Source organism: Plectropomus leopardus, chromosome 15 (genome assembly GCF_008729295.1).
Source record: "Plectropomus leopardus isolate mb chromosome 15, YSFRI_Pleo_2.0, whole genome shotgun sequence".
Classification (NCBI taxonomy): Eukaryota; Metazoa; Chordata; class Actinopteri; order Perciformes; family Serranidae; genus Plectropomus; species Plectropomus leopardus.
The window spans coordinates 22,140,389-22,162,301 of record NC_056477.1 but is presented as its reverse complement, the minus strand read 5'-3'; the positions used below and the strand labels follow the sequence as shown (position 1 = coordinate 22,162,301).

At 41.6% G+C, this 21,913-nt stretch overlaps 1 protein-coding gene across 4 annotated transcripts in view; it reads left to right on the top strand.

The window, feature by feature from the left end:
• LOC121954384 (signal-induced proliferation-associated 1-like protein 2) overlaps positions 1-21,913 on the top strand; it is a 105,907-nt gene that overhangs the window by 62,537 nt on the left and 21,457 nt on the right. For all 4 annotated transcript variants that reach the window (XR_006106570.1, XM_042501849.1, XM_042501848.1 and 1 more), the window contains exons 9-14: positions 2,709-2,983; positions 11,317-11,571; positions 15,920-16,066; positions 17,544-17,647; positions 18,812-18,900; positions 21,343-21,716. Coding sequence is in view for 3 of the 4 variants with exons in the window: in XM_042501849.1 (XP_042357783.1) it covers positions 2,709-2,983; positions 11,317-11,571; positions 15,920-16,066; positions 17,544-17,647; positions 18,812-18,900; positions 21,343-21,716 (1,244 nt within the window). In the remaining variant the exon portion in view is untranslated. The remainder of the gene's footprint in view (positions 1-2,708; positions 2,984-11,316; positions 11,572-15,919; positions 16,067-17,543; positions 17,648-18,811; positions 18,901-21,342; positions 21,717-21,913) is intronic.

The following is a 21,913-nucleotide window of genomic DNA, read 5'->3' as shown; positions in this document are numbered from 1 at the left end:
CTTTTGTACAATTTGGAGCTACAGTGAGGTCTGCAAGGGTGAGATGAATGAATTAGACCCACTTTTTGCCCACTGATATCCAAACACACATATCTTCCTCTTTTCATCCATATTCTTCTGTTAGCCACAACAACCCACAAACAGTGCTACTATACTAGCGAGTTGCCCAAAGTCTCTTCTGATCAGATGAACTTTTGCAAACGCCCCTGAGTGCAGGATGACTTGTCAAAATTTGAGACTTGGCATATAATGAGATAAATTATCAATTAAGACAGGGACACAGGATTAAAATTGGGAAAATGTATTTTTCATTTCTTGGGGACTCCAGTGTCTTGCTCAGGCTACTCTTGCCCCATTAAGTGAAAATTGTGCCGTATCCCACTAGAAGCCAGTGTCCTAGATTCAGAAATTGATTCACAAATATTCAGCCCAGAGGAAACAGGCGACCCGAGATTTGCCAATCTGTGCTTTCAGTTCTTTGAAGTTCACTGGGATGACAGGGCTTTTGTCGTGTCTGTGAAACATGTTAATGCAGACGGTGTCATCAATGTCAAAGCCTCCTCTGACTGTCAGACCTCTCACTGACGATCAACGCCAGCAACAACTTGATGACAGATTTGAGAATGGTGCTGTTTGTTTCTTCAGGGCTGTGCTGTAGTTTTATGTCACCAGTAACACACACACACACACACACACACACACACACACACACACACACACACTGCCAGACTTCATGCCGCCATCCTTCATCAAAATAACTTTACAGACCACAAACCCCTCCTACGTAAGAGATAATGAGTGTCCTGTTAGATTCAGCCAGTATAGATTTAGGCCATTCGGAGGAGAACCTGGACGCATTAATTTTCTGGATGGACTGAGTAAAGGTCATTGATGAAGGCATTTAGAGAGCTATTATTTAGGCCTAATGAATTTCTGACAATGGGGAGTTTGATGCATGGTCCCTAAAACCCCAGGCCAATGTCTTCTTCATACACAGGCCATTTACTTCCAGACTTTGCCCCCAGAGAGCTTTTGGACTTCACATTTCCCATTTCTTTTGCTCTTGATGTTTTATACAATGTGATTGTTTCTCCAATAGTTTTGTCTCTCTTTAAAAACTGAATCCTTGAGCATGTATTTATTGCAAAACTGAGACTGTGACTTCACCAACAGGACAAGTCCTTTCCTAAGTGAATAAAGTTTTAGGGTTGTGTGTCACTATGAGATCCATCATAGCTGTCTCGGCTCCCCTCTCACACAGCGGGGTAGGATTTCTGCCAGTGTGAGAATCTGGTGGAGTGTTGACAGGCCATAGTCTGAGTTAATGTGTCCCTGAAGCCAGCTGCCACTCTGAGGCAAATGAAGGCAGTCACCCACAACTGAAGCAAGACTAATCTGATGGGTGATTAAAGCACATTGGTTGCAGTGTGAAGTTGTTGTCACAAGAAAAATTGTCCAGTCCCACTGTGTCCCAACACTGCAGTTTAGCCCATAAGCTCAGTCACTTCATGTCATGGAGGTGAATGCAGGATACATTTTTCATCTCTGCTGAGTGTGGTGCTTGCGTGTTTTACTGAAATCTCGCTGCTGAAGCGAGAGGGTTGCCTGAACTTCAGATGAACCTGAATTACATTAAAGCGGAGGCTTAGGCCGGGCCACCGCTGAGCAAAGTGAGCAGCTTCATTTGCATGTACGTACGTGATTGGGCAAGAACCAGCTATAAGTTTCATCCAAGCACGCAATTTGACAGGCAGTAACTGTCTGCCAAGTATCCACGGGTGAGGTCTCAGAGTCCAGAATTGCAAAAAAACAAAAAAAGGGTGAAGAGGTCATTTTGTGTTCATCAGCTGCCAGTTGATGCGATTATGTGTTGATGAATAACTGCTGTCCTTCAAAGTCCTTTTATAGATGTTACCTCTGGTTAAAAGGAAATGCAAGGACAGTTTATTTTAATGGCACTTTTCAGCAATGAAAGTGCTCTATATAAAACATTAGGACAAAGAGCAAAAGAAACACATAATAAAAGGAAATTTAAATACGATTAAAAACAGTCATTAAAGGGCCAAGAGAATAGAAAATAAAAACAAGCTAATGGACTTGTCCGTAGAATAAACTCCGTGTCTCAAGAGTCAAGTTGATCCAATTCCCCACACAGCACCCACAGAGCTACAGCACTGTAGCTAAAGAGTCCACAGAGACAAGTGTGTATTTGTGTGTGCACTACGTGTGTGCACTACATGTGTGTTTTAACTGCATCTATTCAGCTCTGAGGCTAAACCAGTTAGCTCTGTCATGTACCGTCCTATTAACTTCTGTTTTGAGAGGTTCTTTGTATTAGCCAAACAAACATGCTCGTGCTCTTCTGCCTAAGGACAGGATTTCACTCTGCTCTAATAGTATTATTCTTGTGTGTTTGATGTATGTTTCTCATGTAATAAAAGCCACACACATCTGTCGTAAAAGATGCACATTGTACTGTGTTGAAGGGTGCTGTTTTATTAGCTTAGAAAGCTCTTATTCGCCGATATTAAGATCATTCATCTTTCAGTCTTTCTTTTCCCAGCTCATGCTTGTCTTCTGCTTTCTCAGTGTGATTGTGTCTGTTTCATGTTGTTTTTTAGTAAAGTGTTTCTGAAGTGCTGCTGTCTTCATCTTTGGATCAGTGCAATCTAGACAAAAATGATGACAAATTGGTTTTCTGGTTCCAGATCACCACCAGAGGCTGCGAAACATCAGAGATGACTTTACGTCGGAACGGCCTCGGCCAGCTAGGTTTCCATGTAAACTTCGAGGGCATTGTGGCCGATGTGGAGCCCTTTGGCTTCGCCTGGAAGGCCGGGCTCAGACAGGGCAGCCGACTGGTAGAGATCTGCAAGGTGGCTGTCGCTACTCTCACCCACGAGCAAATGATCGACCTGCTGCGCACATCCGTCAGTGTCAAAGTGGTTATAATCCAGCCTCATGAAGACGGTGCCCCACGAAGGTAACTCCTGGACTTTGTTTTCTTCTTTTAACTTGAATACTAAAGAAAAAAAGATGCTTACAAAACATATGCAGACGTCAAATTGTCTTTGAATTTGGCTGCTGTGCTGCAGTTAATGGAACAGAAGCAGGTGGTCCTCAGAAATGTATGAAGTCATAACAGAAGAGTAGTTTCTTTTTCTCATTTTTCAGTGCAGCTGGCGTAAATCAACTTGACATTTGCTCTCATGTTTGAGATAATTAGCATAAAGAAATGCTTACATACTGTTTTTGTTGCACAGGGGTTGATGTTGTTCTCTGCTGATTTCTCTGGAGAGGGGATCTCTTTGTATTGATGTGGCTTTGTTGCAAGAGAAAGCTCCAGCAGGGCTGTAGAGTCACACAGACATGGACAGTCAGCGTTTCTCCCTAATGATAATGAGAGGAGCAGTTTTGATTAATGGCTCAACTCTCATTGCCATTGTCTGACAGCTCACATTTGCAGATTGCTTTTTTTCCTAACCTCGCCCAGTCTTCTATTCAGCAATTAGGATGGGAGTGTTTGGCTTTTTAGGGACACACACCCGTGGGGAGACTTCATCGCTGCTGTGATAAAAAGAGCGAAGCATATTTCAAACGATCTTTTGTGATGGGGAGAGATGAAGGTCTGTCTGAAATGCCGGTTCTGAAAGCACATCTGCTTGTTTTGTCTGTGAGGGACAGACAGCCCTGTGAACTCATATCCATCACTCTTTCACACTCACATTTTCGACATCTTTGTTTTGGTCGTGCTTCAGGCTGACAGATTTGTGTACCAGCAAATGCTTTTCTCACTTTGGTCTCAGATGACCACAACAGAATGACTTGATAATGTGCAGAGAAAATATCTGGACTTCATCCCATATGCTGTTAATGACGTTAAAGGTAATACCTGGACCTAATGACAACACTTATTGGCTAATCAAAATACACATTTACTCTGTGTGCATATTAGTTAAAGATTCAGTGTGTAGGATTTAGGGGGTTATATTGGCAGAAAGGGAATATCTTATGACTTAGCTTTTCTATGTGTAAGATCACCTAAAAATAAAAAAATGTGTTTTGTTACCTTATAATAAACCAGTTATATCAATCAACATCTACTGTACTTGTCAACAGCGAATACCATGTTGCATGTTTCTACAATAGTCCAGAATGGCAAATTAAAATACTGGCTCTCGATAGGACCATTTGCTTTTTCACGTCGGCCACCATAGTTAGAAGCCTCTCCCTAAGGAGTGTCAGAAAAACACTGATTTCCACCGTGAAACGGCTTTACTCAGTATTTTTACAGGGTGAAGTCACTGGGTCCATTTATTTTGAAGAGGTAGAGACCTGGGGAATTCAGCTCCCAATGAAACATCTCATGAAATTCTGGATCTTAAATTATCAGAGAAGAAAGATGTGCAACTTTTGCAGGTGCCAAACTAACAGCCCTTCTCTAACATGCCAAACGGTACAGGAGAAACCCCGATTTGTAAAGTGAAAGTGCTTTATTCAGTGTTTTCAGCGATTTAAATCACCATGTTTGTTTGTTCTGGAGAGGAAGAGGCCTCTGTGGATAATTTAGCACCTGGTAAAAACCTTCTGAACAATGAAGGAATGCTAACCAGGAGAGGTTTCCGCTGGTTGCAATCTGCTATCCTCACCGCTGGATATTACTAAATCCCCCTAAATCTTACACACTCCTCCCGGTGCTTTTTTTTAACAGCATCAATGGCTTCAATCAATGGCTACTTCTGTTATTTAAAATTAAGTCTAAAACATATTTCTAGAACATGATATTCATGGAAGCTTTGCTAAAAAATCCCTGCATAAATACGAGCTGTTTGTGTATATATGTGTCATTATGTCATGGACTGCATACAAGGCACATGTTTAACCTTGTATCAACTTTTCTTACTGGTCTGGCAACAGTGGGGTAACATATTTGCTCCCCCATATGGTGGGCGAACACGCCTTGCCTGCGAATCCAACACAGCAGCCTCTCTGGCAGAACCAACATCTAATCCTCTTACCATGATCTGTGATGATACATGATGATACAATCATAATCATAGTTCAGGGAAGCAGAAAGCAGACAAAACAAACATCTTCCAAAATCTTCTCAACAAGTGTGTGTCCAGCCCTGTGGAGATATGGTTACAGGATGGAGGATTCTGTAAGGGAAGCTTTTGACTCTGCATTTGTGCCAGTGGATGACATCTGGCTTGCTTTCACTGATATCATTAAAGCCTGTGAAGACACTTCAGTGAGCCAATAGAGGATGGTTTTAAAAATACACATGCTATATAGCACTGTACCCAGAGGAAAAAATTATATCATGTTGTATGTCCATAAAGGGTGCTATGATGCATAATTGAGTGAGCTTGACCCACATATGCCGTTGCAAACAGATGCATCAGGCAGATTAGTAGGTATTACAGTAGAAGGCTATACTGGTTAGAGCTGTTGAGCTGCACTGGGAGATTTTCCCCGTCTTACTGAAACACAGTTTCTCCTCATCGTCCCATGAGAACCACAAGGCTCTGTCTCGGGTCCTGTGAATTTTCTCCCAAGGCTCCAACAAATTCAAGAGGTGAGAGGTCAGGTGAAGAATCTCGAGGGCCCTCAACTCTTTGCGCTGCTGCGTCTTTGAGTTGCTAAAGTGTTGCAGTCAACAATAAGTGCTCCAGTTTCTCCACTATTATCTCAAAGGAAAGGAATTCAGCAGGGGCCTGAAAAGGCCCCAGTCAGTCAGTCCCCTGTGGCCAGAGAGATGGGGGTTAGTCTTACAACAATGGACAAGAGTCTCATGACCTCCAGACAATGTACCCTGGCTCCACACTGTTACCATGACATGGAAAAATGTTTTCATAAGCACATGTTGGGGCTGAAAGATGTGTGTTTCCTCTTTACTGTTTTTAAAATGTCAGGACATCACTTAGTCTTCTTTATTTTGTGATTCCTCCAGATTCAGCGAGGATTGATGGGGTCATCTGGTCGCTAAGATTATGTTGGTCCAGCACTGTAGCACTGTTTTGCAGCAAACCTCCTAAAGCTGGGTATGCCCTTAACGGGTTTACCCCGCTCAGCCTGAAGCCAGTGGAGATATGCCTCTAATATTAGCTGTACCTAGTGCTGTATTTATTTACACTGGAGGAAGGATGTGGTTTTAGCCCAGTGCAATACCAGAGGCTTTTCCATCATCACTCTGAAAAGCTTTAAACAAGTTCAACATGTTAGCCTTAGATCAAACTAACGAGAAAAAGATGAAAAAGATTAGCTCTTTGAACCAGGAATGCAATGTACAGAACATGGCAGTGATTGTATGTTTTGGTATAAGGTCATCAGAGAAGGAGGAGTAAACAAGAGGATCAGTACAATATGGACTCGAATGGATGATTACTATAAGACATACAAACACCAAGTGAAACAAAAAGCAACTGTATTTCAGAGTCTGTTTTCTTAATGTTTTTTTGTTTGAACAAATTCTACATTTCAGCTTTTAACAACAAAGACTTGTGCTTAAAATGGTGGGTTACCCAAATTTAAGTGGGCTCAACCTGCATCAGCCCCCTGCTGATAATGAGTATTGCCTGTGACATTCAGATGGCCACTTGTGACCTTTCCTTTGAAGTGTCATCAGACTTGTCATCATGGATTTTCATCTGGACCGAAGTTAAGCCGGATTTCTCACTTCCCATGCCAACACCCTGTGAAAGAGAGCACTGCTAACCCAAAACTTGGAGAACCTGCATCACAAATTGCTCGGCTTAATCCCCCCCCACATTCTTCACAGGAGGCGTTCTTCCCTTTTAGATCAGTTTGCAAAGAAATCATTGAAAGGGGCTTTTCCCTCTCTTTTTTTAGCAATCCCATGCACTTTTCTGCACACCTTCTTTAATGAACCTCCTGACAGTGTTCTGCAAAGTACTGGTGGAGGTCACAACCTCTGTGGCTCTTTGCTGTGACATGGACTCTGACTGTGGGAATGGATTAGCATGTCCATCAGTCGCCAGCCATGTCATCAGAGTGACAGCTCTCTGGCTGAGGTCTAAGGTCCTGTTGTCACACTGATCTATTGTAATTCGTTAAGAGCCTGAAGGAGCTGATTGTTCACCTCCAAGTGGCTGCAGACTCTTAACATTTTCTGTAAAAAATGAGCAATGATGTCATTTTAGTAATGCCATGTCAAGTTTGTGACAATTATGTTGTCAAATTATTTCTTTCAATAAGTCAAACATGCAGTAGCTGTATTTTTAGTTGACTGGATGTTTTTTTAAGTTATAGATGTTCTCCTTCTCTACAAGCCCATGTAGGTCATTGTGGTATAATTTATAGCCTCTCACATTTAGCTGGAAGAGTGCAGCTGCAGTTCTTGGTGGAATCGAGAGGAAGCAGTCTGTATTATTTCTCCTTGTCTCCTCATGGCCGCCTGGATGTGTCTCCTCCACCACCAAACTCTAGCTCAGGTTTAACTGTTGACCAAACAGCCGTTTCCTGCTGTTTCTCTGTGATTTATACACAGCCAGTCCCCCTATACATTACAAACAAGAAGCACATTCCACATACATCAGGGCAATGCGACGGGTATTTCCACTTCCAGCCAAGCTTGTAGAGGCGCTGAGGGAAAATATTAAGGATCATCGGAGACATTTAACTTGTCAGTTTTTGCTCATTCTGGTGCAAAAAGCAGAGCAACGGCAGAGACCTTTCCTGTTGACAAGCTGTTAGTGAGGTTTAGCCTATTCAGAAAGTAATGATGTGTGGCAACCTTGCATGACCACACACACAAACAGTTCATGGAGGTAATGAGCGGGTTAGCAGCACTGTTAAAAGCAAATGACCAACAGTTAAAATGTAATGCTCTTGTTAGCATTTACTTCTGACATGAACAAAAAGTGACTGACAGACCTCAAGTTTCACGATAAGTAAGCAATGGGTGTATCTGTAATACTTAACCCCCCAAATGACCTTTTATATATCAATTATGCACCCTGTGTTACATTGAATTTGTGAAGAAGACTTTGTTTTCTCGCATGCCTCTACAGTGACATATATGTTTAATGCCGCAAATTCATATTTATACATCTGTTTATGGACTCATACAGCTTGTGCAGTATAATGCAAATCTCATTTATCCAGTCGTTTGTTCACTTCCTAAACAGACAGTCCTCAGGGAACAAAGCTAATAGTGAAACTTGCTCTATTCAAAGCAAATATGCATTAACAAAAACAATAATTTTGTATGAACCTGGATGAACATGGGAGCTGCTGCTCCTCCGCTGCTTCGATGTGTTGAGTGTGTTTGTAAATGGATGTTTTGATTAAGGATGTGCATTTCAGTAACTTCCATATTCTACTACTTGCATCAAACCATTATTGAGTACTTGCAAAAAAATCTGCTGTAACAATATAGAGCATATATAGAATGTAAGTTTACAAACAGTGGAAGACAAATACAATTTTAAGTTAATTTATTAAACAACCGGGCGTAAATTAGCCTGTTAAGCCATAGATTTAATGTTAATGCAAGAAAAATCTGCAAACTTTCTGTTGATGCCGTTGCATGTTAGATGCAGCACTGACATCTCCTCCCAGTCAGTTGGACATCTGCGCCGTTAGCAGGAGCTAACACAACATCAGTGGGTAACATCTGATACCAGGCCATTAAACTGTCCAAATAAAGTCACACAGACGCTGAAACGGGTCGACTCTGTCTTTAAACCCATCAATAATTGTTAATGTTAGTCGTATAAAGATTTCTTTTTTTTAATTCTTCGTTCAACAAAAGCATGTCAAAAAAATGTTTCTTCATGAATTTGATGTATAACTGGGCAAGTAATCAATTTTTAAATGGGGGGGGGGGGGTATTACTTTAAATTATACTGTGTATCTCTGAGCTCCTCGTGCACATCCATTAACTTAACTCAACGAGATGAATTCATTTTTCCTTTATGGACATCTCTGATCTTCTGATGCTGTAATGTCACTCATTACTCTCACTGTCCCACATATTAAACCAGTGATGCATGCTACATACATACATGAAGTAAATAAATAATGTAAACTGCGTAGGATGTAGAGCACACCATTGACTGTCCTCCATCATGAATGAGGCCAGCTTTCTGGTGACATTGACCAGATGTGAGAAACATGGTGGACAAGGAGGAAGCGAAGGATGATCTTCTAGTTAGATCTTGTAACACCCACAGCTCCAGTGGGAGGCCAGCTGTAAACAGCCCAGCCACCCATGGCCCAGTTTGATGAAAAGGTCTCTGTGAGAGGGATTACTTGCCCCCTTCACCACAGCCTTTGCAATCAGCCAGCGCATCCTCCTCAAGCTTTGCTGTGTGTACATGTATGACCACAGCAAAGTATACACAGCTTTCCATCCCCCAGTGGATTCTGGAAAATGGACTTTAGAGGGGGAGGGCCGTGTAATCATTAGGGTCATGCTTGAGATGCTTTTGGAGAGCTAGCAGAGCACCCGGGCTGTTTAACCCCGACCCACCACCCTGTAAACCCCTCGTCCTTCCAAACATACACACCAAGCCCCAGAGATTAATGTTGCATGAAATGGCATCACAGGCCTTGTCCATCGCAGAGATCCTCAGTGTTGTTAGCAGTAATGGGATGGAGATGGAGGGAGGGAAAAGCCTCCTGCGTAGAGCTGCTCAGGGAAGACCTACATCTGATTAAGTGGCAAGCTGAGATTTTCAGCTGTCTTAAAACAAGCAAAGTGTTTTCCACTGTTTTCTATCTGTCTTCGAAGTGCCCGTAAGCCTTCGTTGTGCACTGGAAGTGTGTGTGTTTATTGTTGGCACACACACACACATGCCTGCACACGGACACACTATATTTAGACGTCTGCCTCTGGCTAAATATTTCTGACAGCATTAGTGTGTTTTGGTGTAGTCATGGTAACGGATGAATGATTCCCCTCCCCCCAATTTTTCTGCAGGACAACAGGGTCAGTTGTGTTGTGCCGTTAACCACTGTAACAACTGAAAATGATCAACCTTTCTGGTAATGCAAGAGCAAAATGTTATTCTCAATTTTCAATTTAATGAGCCAGAAAACACAATAAAACATAGAAATATAATGTTATTATAATACTAATGATCATTATAACATTATAATGTGGCTTTGCTGGATGACACAATCATCATAATGACTAATAATGTAATTTCAGCTATTAAGTTTTCCTTATTCTCATGATTCATCACATCCTCAATAATGGAGTGTAGTTGTAGATACAAGCAATCTGCCGAGATAATAATTGTAGAAAAAATTGATTTATAATAATTGTTTGGTTCATGATTAATTTACTGAGCTCTCCAAAAGTAGTCTCCCCACTTTCATCAACTCCACTTACAGAAGCAATATAGAGTTTTTATGCCTCTATGCCAGCAATAGTCGTGGTCAGAGGTATTATGTTTTAAGGATGTCCCTCTGTTCATTTACAAGTTTGTCCATTTATCCCATTTAGGTGATCTCAGTATCTCACCTCGAGGGAATTTCTTCAGATTTAGCTCAAACGTTAACTTGGACTTAACGATGAACTGATTCAATTTTGGTGGTTAAAGATAAAAGCCAATGTGACCTTGCAGATCTGTCAGTCTTGTGAATGCGATATCTCCAGAACGCCTTAAAGGCGCTTCCTCAAATTTGGCACACACATCCACTTGGACTCAAAAATGAAGTGATGAGAAACAAAACGTGTTTTTGGCCTTAACTCAAAAATTTATACACTAATTATGGAGAAATTTCATGCAAATGTCTACTAACATGTAATGATAAAGTAATGTCATTTTATATCCACTGTGAAATTATAATGTTCTGAAAAAACACTTCACACTTCTTGCCATTACATGCCATAACTCAGGAACAGAAGGGGAGATATTTGGCTGGATACTGAATTGGTGACACTAATCTTGGGTGGCCACCTTAAAAACTGTGCTGATTGATTGTATAGATCATCTGTGCTACCTGAGAGGAAGATGTGATGTGTTTTTACAGACCTGGGTGTAAACTGTAAGTGTGTGGTGGCATAGAACTGCAAGGCAGTAATTCTAGTTTTTAGTGAAAAAGTTCTGATAAACCTGCCGTACACTACCTGCTCAGCAGCACCAAATGTGACTGTAAGTTAGCAACTGCATACAACTAAATGTTTGGAAAAATAATGCCGCTTGAAGAGGCTTAGCTAAGATTTTGAGTGCTAATGCAACCTGCAATGCAGCCCAGCCAGATGCCACTTTTGCTCTTTCATCCCAGCCTCATTTCTGACCTTTCACCCTCTTTGTTTCCTTCCATATCCTCCTTCCCACTCAGGGGCTGCTCCGAGCTCTACCGCATACCCATGGTGGAGTACAAGGTTGACAGCGAGGGTACACCTTGCGAGTACAAGACACCCTTCAGGAGAAACACCACCTGGCACAGGGTGCCCACAGCTGCTGGGCCGCCGCTATCCCGGGGCTCGCCCACGCAGGGCCCTGATCGCCTGCAGTGTCAGCAGATCCTCCAGCAGCACCAGGCAGCTATCCCACGGAGCACCTCCTTTGATAGGAAGCTGCCAGATGGGTCCAGGTAAAGCTTGAATATAAGAAACTGTGAATTAACATAATGAAAGAAGTTTTGTGCGCCGCTGTATATCGAACCACACCCGGTAAACAAACACTGCTTGTCTGAGTGTAAACAAAGTATTACTTAACTTAAAATATGACAACTACTACACAATCAATGTGTGTTCTATTGCTATGAATTTAATTTCCAGAAAACTAGCTAACACTTTGCGTCTTATTCAGCAGGAAGTTTGTACAATAAGACTTAAATGAAGGCGGTAGGAAACACAGTTACTAAGGTATCAACATTAAGTAAAAATATCATGTCAGTATCAAGTCACAGTAACATCATTGACAGTGCAGCAAAAAAAGTAGGCAAATTCACACACAAAAAAAGAACAAAACAAATGGAAAAAATAATGCTTTTCAGACACTTTTGGAAGTCAAGCTTTCTGCTCAAGGTTTTTCAGAAAGCCAGGCGGAGCAAAGCATGCGATCAAACACTACGACGCTCAAAAGATCCAATCCTTTGAGATGAAATCTTTGAACCTTTGAGCCTTTCTCATTTAGAGAAGAGCCGCAGCAACACTTTGAGGGGCTGTTATTGTGTTCAGTTATTTGCATACATACAAATGGGGCATTTTAGTCCAGTGAATTCACGGCTTCGCTTTCATCTCCCTTCAGATGATAAGGCCACACTCAGACTTTGTTCCTGTCCTAGACGGTGTCTCTTTTGGACATCTCCATTGAGCCATGTAAAGCAGTGATTTGTTCATTCTAATGAAACCCCTACAGTCCCGATAACCTTTCCAGTGTGTCACACCGACCCCCCCTGGTGTTGCCTGTTCTGAATATACAGGGATAATGGCCGCCTTCTCTGCCTAATCACAGTCCCTGGCAGCGGGAGCACTCCTTTTCCCTCGCTCCTTTCTCCCTCTCTCTCTCCTCGTACCCCTCCTACTCCCCCGTTCCCTCCCTCTTCCTGCACCCTGCTGAGGAGGAGGTGATGGGGACACTGACACAGCTCAGCTCATCTCATCCAATTACTGCAGAAACAAAGAGAGTGCTCTTCCCCGGACCACGATATGTAGCACCCCAGAGGGGGTGGGAGTAGAGGAGGGGGATGAAGGAGTCATAGACTGAAGAGGGAGGGGGGAGAGAGGGAGGAGAGAGGGAGGAGGACTCAAAATATTATACAGTCACATATTTCAGAAAAATAAGTCAACATATAGAATAATTGATTATATTTTGGGGATTTCAGCATTTAGATCTGTAGCAGCACTCCCAACCAGGAGTACCTGAACCCCAGCGGGACATCTGCAGCTGCCAGTGGATACGTGGAAAGACTGTAGAGCAGCTCAACTAATTTGAAAAAATAGATATTCAGACATGATTTTATTTTTAATACTCGCACTGAAGTAGCTTTACTTTAACACAGTGTGTTGAGATTCAGAGTGAATGAACAATTCAGCAAGCATGCAGAGAAATGTTCATGGTTATCCTTGGTTTTAAGTAATTTACAAAAGATTGAAATAGTTAGCTTATATGGTTGAAATATATTGCTATGTTAATGACGAAAGTGCTGAAAACGTTGACTAAAAGTTTGTGATTATAATAGACAGCTGAATTATGTATTGACAGTTAATAGTAATAGTTAATTTAAAGTAATAAATGTGTGGTTTAAATGTATAGCAAAATTCAGTAGGTGCTTTGTTGATTTTAAGAGGGGCGACAGAGCCCCCCAACCCCCTTATTTTTGTGTTTTTAGTCTGTTTTCGCAGACTACTTTGCTCCCTTTAGAACACACCATGTGAAATCACTTTTCTCTGACTCAATTATTTGTCAGACTGTTGTCTCTCATCTCTCCCGTGTGTGTTTTTCACTCACATTTGAGTCTCAGTGCTCACTGAGATGCACAGATTTAATTGGCTAAGTAGCATCACGCGAGATGATGTAACTCGTGCAGTTGGTCTGTGAGGGTCCTGGTCGCTTAATTAGTGTTACGAATGCTGCACCGAATAATGTAGAAATGCTCCATCAAAATTTACTAATTCATAATAGTTTACTGGTTTTAAGTCTGAGTCTGGATAGGACAGCGTCTGGGTCAGTACCTAGAGGATGGAAAGACATGTATTCTAGTCATTTTGCTAACAAAAATCACCTACTTGCTAAATTAATGGAAAAAACTGTATATTTTAGTGTTTCATTAAAATAGATTGCTGAATTATGAAATACTTTGTTAAAAATAATGAATGAAATGGTTGAAACATCCGGCCTCCGACTGGTTGCAAAGCTGACTTAACTGACCCAAACACCAACACTTAAATTATAATAAAACAGTATCGTAACAATATCCACCATTATATAATTATCAGTGTTAAATAACATCCAGTTTAAGTTCAACTTAACATGTTTTGGAACAGGTGGTGTCAATGATAGGGTGCTCGAGCTGGTCTGACAGGGACATCTGACAAAAAAGGGTCGGAAACCACTGATCTATAGGACGCATATGAATCTTGATAGCTCAGATGAAGCTCCATCTCATCCACACATTTAGCTGAACCCAGACTTGGCACAGTAAAATATGACACCTACTATACAGCCAACTGGGATTGACGGCTAATCTCTGTAGTCTCCAATTGTTATTGCAGTGCAGAAAGAAAAAAAATGCTCAACTCCTCCCCCCCGTTCTCCCCCCACCCCAGAACTTTACATTATGTCAAGGGAGGAAGAGAAGGAGAACAAAAAGCAGCTGCTGCTGTTTCACATTAAAGTCCCTGGACCCGACTGAGGAGACTAACACTTCAGCCGGGGAGGAAATGTAGCGATCTGGCCAAAGCGTTGGATGATGTGTGCTGCGACTGAGTTACTGACAGTTTAGTGAGTTTCCCATGGAGGTCTAGACAAAGGAAACCTGATGACGAAGCAGAAGGGGAAAGAATTTGTCACCTTCTGAACGGACGTTTGTTATGTGATTTTTGAATGATGAGGTTCTCCTGAATTATCTTTATGAAATGTACCTTCATATTTTGGATCTTTGTACCTGGATATACATAAAGCAGAGGGGAGAAAATAAATGTGTTTATTCATACGGGATCACAGATCAATTCAGATCTATTCCTAAACCCATTATGTACACAAAGACATGAGAAAAACGACACACAGATGAAAGAATATGCAGCTAAACCTGGCCGGAGACTTAATGTAAAAGCCATCCTGCCCGTGTTATTGCAGTCTTATTTCCGTCCGCTCATTTAACCTACTTTGGTGTGTTGGTTAAAAGGAAGGCCTCGAGGCTGCAGACATAACTCGAATCCAGTGTTTATTTTACACTTGAAACCATAGTCCGCGTGTTTTCCCTGACCAGGCAAAAGAACGCAAAGAAACCTCCTAGTTCAAGATAGAAGTTCAGGGTTTATTGCAAGATGGTGAAATACAGTGGCTAGGTTGAGTTAACAAAGTCCACGTAGGTAAATGACTAGGCTTCCTTTAAAAGAAAATGAAATTTCAAGAGCAAGAGTCAAGTTTGTATTTCAAAGCAGAAATCTCAAGCATCCTCTTACACTGACGAGGGACTTCTGTCTTCTACTCTTCACACACAGAGAGCTGCACCATCTGGATCACTCACTGAGGCTTATTACCATAACTAATCCATGTTTCTGTTTATCTTTGGAGAACAAGACACCTTCTCCATCACTGACAGCTCTCACATTTTCTTAGAGATTATCCACGGTGCTTTTCACTGGAGTGACACACAATAATATAGTCATTAACAGGAAAGTTTTTCTACTGTGAAACAGTTTCTAGAGTGTTTAATTTAACTGTTGTGCGTAAATTGTTTCAATGATAATATGTACAGATAGAGGGGTGCTAAAGTATTAGTGTAGGAGTTAGAAGTAGAAGTTAATTTTTAACAATTTTTTGACGATTACGGTGTTCTGTTATGTCATTTGCAGTCCTTTGTTTTTCTATCTTTCTAAATTAAATATCTGCTAGTTTTGGACTTTTTGTTAAACATAACAAGCTTTTCAAAGACGTCACCCAGGGTTTTGGGAAATTGTGATGGTCATTTGACATTTTATAAATGATTAACCCTCTGAGTCCCAGTCTTTAGGGGGAGATAGCAGGTTAACTGTATATTCCACATAGAAATGGTTAATTTGATAGCTATCTCATAAGTTGTTGCAGCAACTTTTTGGGTTGATACAATTTGATACACAGTTTTGGTGCTAAATTTTTTAACCACTCCAGAATTGATAAAAATGTTCCAAAATCCCTCCAAAATACCACATTAATCAAGTAGTTGCTGCCCAATATTGCTTTGATGATTATCGGCCGTATGTTTTACACTTTAGCATCTCTTCCTTCTGCAGGACAATGCAGGATATGGAGAACCCGCAGGTCACCTCATGTAACAAGGGAGACCAGCACTACCGCAGCTCCCCGAGTAACCAGTCCTCCTCCAGTGATCCAGGACCCTGTGGCAGCAGCACCTGGTCCCAGCAGCCAGGATACGATGGGTATGAGACCACAGCAGTGTTACATCCTTTGAATCAGCCTTGAAGTAGTCCCTCCAGGAATATGCGGTTTTAGCAGTAATGAATGCAGCTACAATCAGTCCCAGCGCTATTTCTGAGAACTTGCAATTTTGCAAAATGACACCAATTTTTCCACATGAAATGACCAAATCATCAACGCGCTTTTGGCCAGCGGTCGCCTTTTTTTTTCCTTTTTTTTTCAGGGAGAGATCTGACAAAACAATAAAATTATGCCTGCCACAGTTTAATACTACATCCAGAACTTAAAATAAGGAAGGAAGCTTGTGGAGGACGATGAGTTTCATGTGTGAGATTTCTTTTCGTTTAACATTCATTATTATAGTTTCCACTCAATCTTCCCAAAGCTTTACTTTCAGGATTTCATTCATACAAAGGCTGCCTCAAACATAAATGGCCACTTTGTAAATTAAGCCATTCACTTTTATTATAGCCATGAAAAATCCCAGCCAAGTACAGTATTTTTCGTTATTGTAACGTTGAGAACATCTTCTTTCTTCTGTTCAGAGTATATAAAAAAGGATGAGCACTTAAGTATGATAGGAAGTGATTAGAAAGAACACTTTCTTGTCCTTCAGTGTAACCCTCTGCGGCTGAAGTGCCATTTTAGCAAACTACACTGTAATCTGGGAGAAAGCAGTTGAAAAGACATCTTAAAATAATCACAAAAAGAGCTCACAGACACCGTGCAGCTTCTGTCAACATGAAAGTAGCCACTACAATTGCTTTCTGCTATAAGTTTTCCAGTTTTCATGTGTTTTGTTCCTCTAACAGCACACAATAATATACTGTAGATCTCTCTTCAGTGTTCGGCTCTTTTTTTCTGCTCTCGATCATATAATGGTATGCAGGGCTTCAGACTGCACAGGCGGAACATCTGTCAGGCTGAGTCTTGTACATGAGCAGAATCCATCAGAGACCAATGTCTGTCTGTAAGTGGTTACAGACCATGACAAGAGGCTTAGCTGCACTCTGCTGCCTTTCTGTCAGAGGCCTCAAAAAAGCACTGAACTCTCAGGGATCACTGTGCCCTGTCAGAGCTGCCACGATACACAGCAGCAGACATGCTGACTGCCCGATTGATCTCCGGTTAGAGTCTGGGGTAAAGATCACGGGACAGCGTGGCCTCCGTTCATCTGTTGTACCCTTTATTAGCTCTTTCAGGTTTAATTAAGATCCACATTGGAAAATTTGCTGCTCATTTTCTTTTGTCAAGAGCAAGAGAGTGCTGGAGTCAAATGAAAGGAGGTCTCCCGTCAGCGTCGTGCGGCAGCTTCTTTATTCTATTATAAGCTCAAGTGATTCGACCTTAAATGATCTTGAGCTAATTGCTGTACATCTGCAGTACATCTATTGAAGCTTTTCTCTGACTAGAATACAGAGCTCACTCTGTAGATGGAAAATTATTTACAGCCCATTTTCCTCCCTTTTCTTGCTCCAGGTGTCCCTCCCCTATCCTCCATGAGCGGGCAGGTGACATCCAGGGTGGTGATGGAGAGATCCACAGGGAGCGGGAGCCCACCCTGGAGAGGACCAGGTCTGCAGGTGAGTCTGGATACACTCTGTCAACTTTAGTCATTTTTAAACAGAAATCCTGCAATACTTCTGCAACAATGACCTTTCATTATGCCAGCTGTTTTTTTTTTGTTTTGTTTGTTTTTACACAAAACCAAACAATGCCAGCATAATGCCGCCTCATAACATGCAAGTTAGCAAAAATTATACGACCTAACGAGTAGGTATAGCTGAGGCGTGACTTGGTCACTTAGTGTCATTCAAGCAGAGTTCAGTTAACCGTCATGACAGCGTTATTCTTGTACAAGTAGTGGGCACTGTTTTAATGTGGTATATTGAACACGGCAAATGGCATGTGGCTGCAGCTACAGACTGCAGCAGGCATGACGTTTATTTGTAGGCTGACATGAAGGCTAGCATCACCCTGGTTTCCTCGTCAAAAAGCCATTAGATATTTATTTACACATTTTGTTCAACAAGATAATCTTCACAAATTAATTTTTTTTTATACAATTGACACAATTGAATAGCTAATGTTCAGCTACAAACGAACTACACCACGGTCGCATGACTTAACTTTGCCACTACAACAAGACTTTAAAGCCTTGTTTGGCACAGTTCAGTGTTATGGAATTCTGTAGTCTAATTTTGCCATCGTATTTCGTGTCTTAGAGCAAAACATGGAAGTATCTTAAGCTTTTTTTTAACTACAGACCTTATTTCAGGCATTAAAACCCATTCAAAAAACCTACTGACCTGCATGCTGTGAATTTGCGATTCCTAGGAATGACCACTCTGCTTTGGCATATTCTGCCTCCGATTGCCATAGACTGACGTTCTTATCCTAATCCTAACCAATCTTAGTCCTTTTGCCTAAATCTAAGCAGTCCAGCCATCGAGGGCAATGAGTAGGCAGGTCATTCCTTCGCTATCCTAGGAGATGCATATCTGCTTCTCTGGTATCATTTTATACAGACGTTGATTCATCGCTGTTACTCCCTCCATTGCCAGCTGAAGGGTAGGACAGCTCTGTTCGCCCGTTCAGCGATTGTACCTTTTATAAAGAACGGCAAGGTAGAATAATGGCGTGGCATTCCCATCTTGAATATATTGTGAAAAAAGGGGCAAGTGATTTCTGTTGTCTATTCACACCTGGCATTTCTTCGCACTTAACCTTTTCTTCTCGGTCCACAGAGGCCAAATGGCACATCCCCTCCACCAAGATCCTGAACCCTCTGAAGCAAAGAGAAGGAGGGAAAGACTCGCCCAACAAGCTGTCCAGGGTAAGTGTCTGACCTACTTTGATTCCAGTTTGACAGACGCTGCCCACATGACATTTAATGGAAGTGTTTAGAATTTGTTTTGAAGGGCACAATGTTTGAAAGTGTTTAACGCAGCCTCTGCAGTACGTGTGCTGAGTTCGGAGTAGATGCCCAACTCTACGGTGTCAGACCTGCTTTACCCCACATCAGTGTTTGAATCGGGGTGAGGTCAGGTTGCCCTTGTTTATGTGCTTTGCACCAACCAGCGGCTCAATTGGGGTATTCAACCTCATGTCGTCCCCTCTAGCCGCTCTTTGCACTTATCACTTTCCCCTCATCAGCATGCTAACAGGCGTCTCATCTCATCACCGTTTCTGGTTGTCTCCCACTTTTCTAGGACACATTTTCCTAGAAGGTTGAATATATTAAGCGCTCGAGCCTCTCATTTTCTGCTTTCTCTATATTCCCCTCTCATTTATCTTTTTTTTTTTTTTGGCCCATTCACCGTCTCTCCTTGAGTCTTTTCTTTCTCCTTTGATGCTGGAGGCTGCCGCATACAGCTAACAACATCTTTCAGTGCTTTCAGCCAGTGTTGCATTAACCCAGGCCGCTGGATAAAAATTTAAACCATTCCCCTGGCATTCTCTTTCCCTAATGCACAGAGCCTGTTTTTTTAGATCCGAGTAGCTGTTTTTGATGTGATGTGATTTTAAGTTGCTTTCATGAATTAGCAGGGTTTAGCATAGCATAATGAAAGAAACATGACAGGTCATAATCCTGCAGTCTTAGTTAATATCCTGTAATTAAGCAAATTGTTAACCCCCTTCAGTAGAGCATGTTTCTGAGTCAGTAAATGAAATAGTGAGACTTCTGGCCTGACCTTAAATACTTTTTACCAGCTTGACCATGAACAAATCTGGCTTTCTGATCAGAACTGAGTATAAAAACATTGAAGAAAATGTTATACACCCATATTAAACAGATTTAGGTGCTAGAACTTGTGGCTCTCTCACATAAATACCAAATTTTAAAGGGAAACTAGGAATTCCAATATGTTATTTCAAAGGCCAAAGAAAGTTCAATCAATATATGTGAACATTAGCTACTCTCGCTCAAAGCCAGAAACAAGCAAAGTAAGTCTTATACTTGTGATGTCATGAAGTATAAAGTCTGGAGCTGCTTCATCAACAGTAAATGACAGTGTGATTTTGTGGACCCACAGACTGTTTTCTTTTTTTATCATACACAAATGAGATTTATTCTGTTGTAACACCAAATGTACACATATAGACTGAATCAGTGTTTTTTTGTTTGTAATAACTTATTAGGGACCAAAATCTGAGCGTGAGTGAGGGACAGCTGAGATATCAAGGGAAAGTCTTGTTGGGTATGGGGTTGCTGGGTGACAAAAAAGAGTGAAGAAGGATTCAAGTTTTTCAAATTTCCATTTGCAAAGAGCAAACATGCTCAAAGACAGCTCTGCACTCAACATATGGCAGCAACATGTTGAATCTCTCCTTTTTTCACTGATATTTTCATCTCATTTGTATAAAAACATGTTTGCTGCTGTCATATCTCATTAATAACAACACGAACTAATGTTAGGTTGCAACCTAGTTTAGCTGTTGGGCCACAGACTAAAGAAAATGACAGCTTGAATTTACCCAAAACCAAGCGGCAGCCTCAGAGAAAGTGCCAAAAACTTGCCTGTTTGTGATTTATTAAGTCCACAATCTATGCCCAAAACTAGCAGTTAAAGTTAATCTGGTCGACAGTGAGATGTTGGTGGTGGCTGATGGTACTTTTGGTTTCTCAAAGGTGCTAGCGGAGCAACACAGCACATAAAGTAAGCATAGCTGAAACATCAGATAGATTGGACCACCATGTTTAGCTATAAATCTCATATTATTGCTGAATATCACAGCATTAATAATAAAGTTTGTAGATTTCACATGTCTCCAGAGTGGATCTAAACTCAACATTTCCCTGGGTGTTCTCAGTGTCAACATATTTCCTATTTCATTGTCTATGTAGCAGCTCCACCTTTATACCCTATGATATCACAAATTTGAGTTTTAGCACACTAGGTTTTGGATATGGGAGAGAGGTTTATATGTTTATTAATATGTTTGGACTGTCCTAGACCGATAGGAATAACATGCTATAGTGTAGTTCAGCTTTAAGAGATCACAAACACAGTATGTGACATTCAGCTTGTTCACTTTGTATTCCTTCCTGTTACTGTCATCTAGCCTGAAAGCATCACAGACTTAAAGAAAACAAGCGGCCGCTACATTCAGGGACATATAAACATGTGATGTAGCCTGATGATTAAACCCATCCCCCTCTGGAGCACCAAGCATGTTAAAGCAACTGTAAGAAATATCCGCAGTTGCTGTTTGACCTTGTCTGATTCACTGTATTTCTTTATCCTCTAACCCTCTTGCTCTCTTTTTCTACCAGACGGGCGATAAAAACTCAAGCCACTCAAGTAGCAACACTCTCTCAAGCAACGCCTCCAGCAACAGCGACGATAAGCACTTTGGCTCTGGAGACTTGATGGACCCGGAGATGCTGGGTCTCACTTACATCAAAGGGGCGTCCACAGACAGTGGCATCGACACTAATCCTTGCGTGGCCCCTGGGGCCCGGGTGTTGCTGCAGGGCAGGGTGGGGGAGCAGGGACACCCTTGGGTATCAGAGCACCATGAGGACGGGGCGTCAGAAGAGGATCATGGGAAACTGTACCTGCCGCAGGGCTACGCCTCCGCCATTCTGTCCAGTCATGTGACGGAGGGAAGCATCGGAGACCTGAGCGAGATCTCTTCCCATTCAAGGTACAGTGCAGAGACAGGATTTGTCTTTTATTTGACTTTTTCCCTCTCAAATGTGTTTCTAGTTAATTCAGCTGCATATTTCAGTTGTTTCACAGCTAGAAGTGTGTTTGAAGTCAGACAAGACAGGGATGTGTGACTTGTTGAATCTAGGTCACCCAGTAGTAAAGCTGTTGTGAAGGCCGTTGTACTGGGACAAT